Raw genomic sequence first — 7,998 nt, 5'->3', positions numbered from 1 at the left:
CTATGCTTCTGCACATCTTTTTATGCAGATCCAGGTACTCTTTACCAACCCTGTCTTCAGTGAGTTACCCGTGCACGGAGACTTCGAGGTATATCTGCCAGCGTCCGCAGACTCCAGAGTCCCCTTCTATCATTATTATGTTGCTTCCTTGTTTTTCTTTAGACCTTGATATATAGAGACATTGAGGATAAAATTCTTAAAAGTTTGTGACTTATTTCTACCAGGTTTTGGGGAGTTGTAATTATGTAAAGTTTCAGATTTCTATTTTTATTCTGCATTGATAGCCTTACCTAGTCTCAGAGACTAGGTGCCATCATGACATCCTACGGAGGAAATATGGGGTCGTGACAGGTGTACTTGTATTTATTACTTGTTGAGCAATATTAATAGTGTTCATGTTGCCATGCCGGGCATATCACTGGTTGATTTGTGTTGCCCTTATTGTTATTTGTTTTCTATTACTTTATACTATATTGCACAGGTTATTAGACTAGTGAGTGTCTTGACTGTACCTCGTCTCTACTACACTGAGGTTAGTCTTGATAATTACTGGGTACCGACCGTGGTGTACTCATACTACACTTATATACATTTCTGTGCAGAGCCAGGTATTGGAGTTATCGGACTCGGATAGAGTTAAAGTGTGATCACAAGGATTCAAGGTAGAGCTGTTTGGTCGTCGCAGTCCCTTGGAGTCTGTTCATTTTATTGTACTGTTAATTTTTAATAAAACAGTATTGTATATTCGGTCCTCGTGATCATTCTATATATTCAATTAGAGTTCGTGACTCAGTACTACCAGTCTTAGGAGGTTTTCATATTTGTTTTTGCTGTTAGTTTTGATTACCTAATTAATTCAAAAAAAAATAGCTTGAAATGTAATTGAAATCGGCTTACCTAGTCTTAGAGACTAGGTGCCATCACGACGCCTGTGGTGAGATTTTGGGTCGTGACAAGTTGGTATCAGAGCCCAAGGTTCATAGCTTCTACGAGTCACGAACGAGTCTAGTAGAGTCTTGCGGATCGGTACGGAGACATCTGTACTTATCTTCAAGAGGCTACAGAACTGTTAGGAAATTTCCACTTCTTTCATTCCTGTCGTGCGAAATTTATTGAATTTGGAATTTGAGCCTTTGTATCTCTATTCTCTCACAGATGGTGAGGACACATGCTACCGGGTCAGCTGAGCAGATACCCGCGCATATTGCTAGGGCCGCAAGAGGCCGAGGTCGAGGTAGAGACCGAGGCCGAGGTAGAGACTGAGGCTGAGGTAGAGGCCGAGGAAGGGCATGTGCCGCGACTAGAGCACCTGTCAGAACAGCATTTGAGGAGCCGCAAGTAGCTCCGCTTGGGGGACAAGTACCAGAAGCACATGTTGTTACCCCCGGACTTCAGGAGATTTTGGCACAGTTCCTGAGTATGTTGGTACATTAACTCAGGAGGGATTAATCTTTGTTGTACCAAATATTTTGCGGATTGGGGGAGTAGCTCAGACTCCTACCACAACTCCTGAGCAGCAGGTTCACATTGGTCAGGTTCCTGGTGCAGTACCGGTACAACCTGTTATTCTGGTTCACCCCGAGGTCATGCTAGGGGCATCAGAAGTAGAACAAAAGAGACTTGAGAGGTTTAAGAGGTATAGTCCACCTACTTTCAGTGGCACAACTACAGAGGATGCCCAAGAATTTCTAGAAAATTATCATTGTATTCTCTGCACCATAGGTATAGTGGAAGTGAGCGGAGTTGCCTTTACTACATTTCAACTGTCAGGCGTAGCGTATCAGTGGTGGCAAATCTATGAAGTAGGTAGACCAGCCGATGCAACACCACCAATTTGGGCTCAATTTTCAAAAATATTCTTGAAAGAGTTTGTTCCCCAGACTCTTCGAGATGCGTGGCGCATAGAGTTTGGACAGTTGCGGTAGGGCACTATGACAATGTCAGAATATGCCATCAGGTTTAGTGAGTTAGCCCGTCATGCACCTATCTTGGTTCCTACAGTCAGAGAACGGGTCCGTAGATTCATTGAGGGGCTCGATTATGATATTAAAATATGCATGGCTCGAGAGTTGCAAACTGATACACCATTTCAATAAGTAGTGGAGATTGCAAGGAAGATTGAGCGTGTTTTAGGCGAGGAAAGAGAGTCTAAGGAGGCCAAAAGGTCTCGAAGATCTTGAGGATTCAATGGATTTTACTCTTCAGCTAGGACCCATTATAGCAGTAGCTCAAGCAGTCAGCCAGCTCAGTCCGCACATCAGATTACTCGGAGTGCTCCAGTAAGTTCTTACAATGCACCACCGACACGAGATTCCTATAATGGCTACTTCAGTTATCCGGTACAGACTCAGTATGAGCAACCGCAACCTCAAAGGGGCTATTATGAGTGTGTTGACACTAGGCACATTATGAGAGATTATCCTAGACTTGAGAGTGGTGGATTTTATCAGAACACTCAGACCATGGGCCCCAGTACAGGTACTACCCCACGTGCACAGCCAGTTAGGGGTGGAGGACAGACGGGTAGAGGGTGCCTAAGTGGTGGAGGCCCGACCCATTGATATAATCACTATAATTTGGCTGAGGCCGGTACACCAGATGGTGTCGTTACAGGTACGATCCTGATTTGTTATAAAAGAATATTTTCCCTTAATTTGATTCGGATCTGAATATTGAGGTGAGTCCTTCTATTATGCTACGCTTATGTGATGACCCAAAATGTTATCTTTAAACTTAATAATTAATTCAGTGTTCTAAGACCTCGAAAAGCACTATTTATCATTACTCGACTTGCGTGCGCAGTCCGTAAAATTTTTCGAAAAGTTTTTATGTGAAAATGGATTTAAAATATGAATTAGAGCTTTAAAACTCAACTGAGTTGACTTTGGTCAACATTTTTAGCAAACGGACTTGGATCAGTATTTTGACAGTTCTGAAAAGTCTGCATCGTGATTTGGGACTTGGGCATATGCCCGGAATCAAATTCCGAGGTCCCTAGCCCGAGATATGAAATTTTGATGAAATATTAAAAGTTTAAGTTCAAATAGTGACCGGATGTCGAATTACATGCAAACGAACCCAGAATAGAATTTTGATGATTCCAACAGCTCCATATGGTGATTTTGGACTTAGGAGCGTAATCGGAATTTTATTTGGAAGTCCATAGTGAAATTAGGCTTAAAATGGCTAAAATAAGAATTTAAGTTTGGAAGTTTGACCGGGGAGTTTGCCTTTTGATACAGGAGTCAGAATACAGTTCCGATTATTTTCATAGCTCCGTTGTATCATTTATGACTTGTGTGCAAAATTTGAGGTCAATCGGACTTGATTTGATAGGTTTCGACTTCGAATGTAGAAATTGAAAATTTTAAGTTTCATTAAGCTTGAATTGGAGCATAATTCGTGGTTTTAGCGTCGTTTAATATGATTTGAGGTTTCAAATAAGTTTGTATGATATTTTAGGACTTGTTGGTATATTTGGTTGAGGTCCCGAGGGCCTCGAGTGAGTTTCAGATGGTTAACGGATCAAAAATTGGACTTAAACAGCTGCTGATATTTTTCTCTTCTGCTGGAAATTCTGGGCTGTGATCGAGCCCAAGATCGAGACCCATGATCAGACTCCCAAAATCGGACTCCTTGATCGAGCTCCCATGACCGGACTCCCTAATCAAGCTCCCTGATCGAACTCCCTGATCGAGCTCCCTGATCGAGCTCCCATGACCGGACTCCCTGATCGAGCTCCCTGATCGAGCTCCCTGATCGGACTCCCTGATCGAGCTCCCTGATCGGACTCCCTGATCGAGCTCCATGATCGGACTCGACATATCTGTAAGTTATAAAAAATAGGGGCATTCGTCCCATTTGCCATTTTTGATGAACTTGAGCTTGAGCAGAGGCGACTTTTCATAGATTTTCAAGGAAAGACATTGTGGTAAATGATTCCAACTCGGATTTGGTCAATATACATAAACATATCATTGTTTTCACCATTTAATTAGTGTTTTGAGATAGAAATTTGGGAAAATTTTAGAAATATCATAGAAACTAGTTTTTGAGATTTCGATGTCAATCTGGAGTCAGATTTGAGTGAAATTGGTATGGTTGGACTCGTAATTGAATGGGTTATCGGATTTCGTAATTTTTGCTGGATTCCGAGATGTGGGCCCCACGAGGAAAGTTTTAATTAATTTCGGGATTTTTATTGAAAATGTAGTATTTTCATATAGAATTGATTCTGATAAATTTTAGTGATTGTATCGAATTATTTTTGGTTAGATTCGAGCTAATCAAAGTTGGATAATCGTGGAAAGAGCCTTCTAGTGGATTAAATTGGAGCAAATTGAGGTAAGTCTCTTGTCTAATCTTGTGAGGGAGAAATTTACCCCATAGGTGATTAAATTAAATAATTGTTACTAATTGCGGGGGCTACGTACGCACGAGGTGACGAGAGTCCGTGCGTAGCTACTATTAATGCTAAAGTCCGGGTAGTTTAGGACTCAAAGCATAAATTATCTGTGTAAATTGTATTCTTCATTAATTAAATTATTTGATGTATATATTGTGAATTGTCATGAAAGGTAGTAAAAGATGAAATTTTCATATGCTTAAATTTTGTTTAGATTAATTACTTGTCGAAATAAATTGTTATCCTCTCGAATAAATTTTACAATAAATACTCTTATTCCGAAGGTACATAAGAAAATGTCCTCTTTTCTTGTGGATCGGGCCAAACGCCTCGGCAGGATAGATGCATCTATGGATCGTGCCGCACATCCCTTGATAGTGTACACAATACTCTGGATAGGGCCCTACGACCTCGACAGAAATCGTGCTTAATAATAATAATTATACGATACTTTGATAGTTTATTTCAGCTTGTGAAGCTAATTGATAAATTGAAAATTTATTGGAATTGAAGGAATTTAATTAATATATGGAGGATTGTTGCATTTGAAGGAATTTAATTATTTCAGCTAGTTAACTAAATTATTATAAATTTTGTGAATCATGCTGATTTAGATATTCTAGTTTTATTTTAATTTTTATTATTGACCCATAGAGAGTGTCAAAGTCGTCTATCTCGTCTCTACCACTTCGAGATTAGTCTTGATACTTATTGGGTACACATTGTTTACGTACTTATACTACACTTGCTGCACTTTTTGTGCAGGATCTGAGACATTTACTAGTGGAGGACCTATCATCACATATCCACTTCATCCCGAGGCATAGTGGTGAGCTGCCTTTCTGAGCCATTCTGCAGCTACCAATGTCTCTTCTTATATTTACATTCTGTCTATTTCATTTCAGACAGTATTTGGGGTTTTGTATAACCTACTAGATGCTCATACACTTGTGACACCAGGTCTTGGCACACACATTGGTAGAATTTGGTATTTTATTTTATTTTTCTTGGATTAAAAGTTTAATCAATATATGTTTAATTTATTAGTTGGCTTGCCTAGCTATAGTGTTGGGCACCATCATGACCTATAGGTGAAATTGGGTCGTGACAACATGGTATCAGAGCACTAGGTTCACGTAGGTCTCACAAGATATGAGCAGACCTAATAGAGTCTTGCGGATCAGTACGGAGACATCTGTACTTATCTTCGAGAGGCTATAGGGTGTTAGGAAACTAACTTTCTTCATATTCCATCGTGCAATTAATGTAGTACTAAATATCCTTCTTTTATTCTTTCATAGATGGTGAGAACGCGCTCTAATGAGGTTCTAGACCAGGGAAGAACTACTCCCCCAGTTGCTAGAGGCCGAGGGAGGGTTCCATCACGTGGTAGAGGGAGAGGACGTCTCGAGACTATTCCAGTTATGCCACCAATGGGTCCAGAAGAGAATCCCATTATTGAGGAGCAGGGTGAGGTGCCTGTGGCAGAGCCAGCTCCGGTGGATTTCACATCTGCACCGGGATTTCAGGATGTCATGGGTCATATGCTGCGGTTCATGGACAATATGACTCAGGCCGGTTTATTTCCGGCAGAACTAGCCACATATCAAGCCGGCGGGGGAGCACAGACCCCTACCGCACAGGCTCATGTACAAGCAGCTGCTGTATATCAGATCCAGGGTGCACTACCCGTGGGTGGAGTCCAGCCAGTGGCAGCAGCTACACCTGAGCCCAGGCCAGCTGTAGCAGCTGATCCGTAGAAACTATTGGACAGATCGACTAGACTACATCCTCCTGTCTTTGGGGGTAAGTGACATGAGGATCCCCAATATTTCATTGATCGGTGCAAGAATAGACTGTATAACATGAGGATATTGGAGTCTCATGGGGTAGACTTTGCTACTTTTCAGCTAGAGGGCAGAGCCCGTAGATGTTGGCAGTCTTATGTTCTTGGCAGACGAGTAGATTCTCCTCCCATAACTTGGGACATGTTCACCCGTATCTTCCTGGACAGGTATATTGCACCCTCCTAGAGGGAAGAGTTAAGGTTTCAGTTTGAGCAACTCCAGCAGGTTTAGATGTTAGTGACCAATTATGAGGCGAGGTTTTCTGAGTTATCTCGCCATGCACTTATGATACTCCCTACTGAGGCGGAGAGAGTGCGGAGGTTTGTTGCGGGTTTACATACTGGCATTCAGGCCACTATGGCTCGAGAGGTTGAGATGGGTACTTCTTATGAGCTAGTAGTGGAGATAGCCCATAGGATTGAGGGTGTACGTCAGCGAAGCCGAGAGCAGGGTATGAGAGATAAGCGGTTTAGGTATTCTAGAGAGTTCAGAGGTGCTCCGTCTGGGGGCAGAGGTCAATTCGTGAGAGGGCAGTCCAGCAGGCCCCCATATCCAGCACCACTGCCTCCTCGAGATGCTCCAGTACGACCATATTTCAGTGCTATACAAGAGAGTTCTTATCGCCCACCAGCTATTCAGGGTTCTTCTGGTGGGTATTCAGGTCCCTAGGGCCAGACTTCTAGTCAGCGACTTATTGCACCGTAGAGTTGTTACGAGTGCAGGTATTCCAGTCACATACAAAGATTCTGCCCTAGGATACGGGGTAGACCAGTGCAGCAGGGTCAACAACCTATGATTACCACCCCAGTTGCTCAACCAATCGTCCGACCACCTAGAGGTGGATTACAGGTGAGTAGAGGTCGTCCTAGAGGTGGAGGTCAGCCGGGTGGAGGCCAGCCAATTGGTGCTCCATCTCGGTTCTATGCTTTTTTGGCCAGACCAGATGCAGAGGCCTTAGATGCTGTGATTACAGGTATTATTTCTGTTTGTGGGAAGGATGCCTCAGTATTATTTGATCCATGATCCACATATTCATATGTGTCATCTCTATTTGCTCTATTCCTAGGTGCTTCTTGTGAGTCCTTGAGTACATTTGTTTATGTGTCCACTCCTGTGGGTGATTCTGTTGTTGTGAACCGGATCTACCGGTCATGTATTATTACATTCTATGGTTATGAAACTAGAGCAGATCTCCTATTGCTTGAGATGGTCGATTTTGTAATTATTCTATGCATGGACTGGTTATCTCCATATCATGCTATTCTAGATTGCCATGCTAAGACTGTTACCTTGGCTATTCTAGCATTGCCTAAACTGGAGTGGAAGGGTTCGTCTGTTAATTCATTTAATCGGATTATTTATTTTATAAAGGCTTAGCACATGGTTGAGAAGGGTTGTTTGGCTTATCTAGCCTATGTTCGGGTTACTACTGCAGAGACTCCGGCTATTGATTCAGTGTATGTAGTTCGGGAGTTCTCCGATGTATTTCCTTCAGATCTTCCAGGTATGCCATCTGCTCGTGATATTGACTTCTGTATTAACTTGGCTCCAGATACCCAACCTATATCTATCCCACCATATCACATGGCTCCAAAATAATTGAAAGAATTGAAGGACCAAATCGAGGAGTTACTAGCCAAAGGGTTCGTCAGACCGAGTGTATCGCCTTGGGGTGCACCGGTATTATTTGTGAAGAAGAAGGATGGAACAATACGGATGTTTATTGATTATCGCCAATTGAACAAA

General features: G+C 42.3%; 1 protein-coding gene across 1 annotated transcript; it reads left to right on the top strand.

Annotated features, from left to right (window-relative positions):
* The first annotated feature begins 7,044 nt into the window (after window positions 1–7,044).
* Window positions 7,045–7,629, top strand: LOC138895226 (uncharacterized). The gene is made up of 2 exons (XM_070179893.1): window positions 7,045–7,225; window positions 7,319–7,629. The coding sequence occupies exons 1-2, from the start codon at window positions 7,045–7,047 to the stop codon at window positions 7,627–7,629; spliced, it is 492 nt and encodes a 163-aa protein (XP_070035994.1).
* The last annotated feature ends 369 nt before the right edge of the window (window positions 7,630–7,998 follow it).

The sequence above is a fragment of the Nicotiana tomentosiformis genome, chromosome 7, assembly GCF_000390325.3.
Source record: "Nicotiana tomentosiformis chromosome 7, ASM39032v3, whole genome shotgun sequence".
In the NCBI taxonomy this organism is placed as follows: Eukaryota; Viridiplantae; Streptophyta; class Magnoliopsida; order Solanales; family Solanaceae; genus Nicotiana; species Nicotiana tomentosiformis.
This window is presented reverse-complemented; position numbering and strand designations above follow the sequence as displayed.

What these genes read in the sequence shown, in the direction of transcription:
- LOC138895226 (XM_070179893.1), top strand. Translation starts at nt 7,045, where the DNA reads ATGATTACCACCCCAGTTGCTCAACCAATCGTCCGACCACCTAGAGGT. An exon ending in CTTAGATGCTGTGATTACAG is followed by an intron (nt 7,226 to 7,318) that starts GTATTATTTCTG and finishes CTCTATTCCTAG; the next exon opens with GTGCTTCTTGTGAGTCCTTG.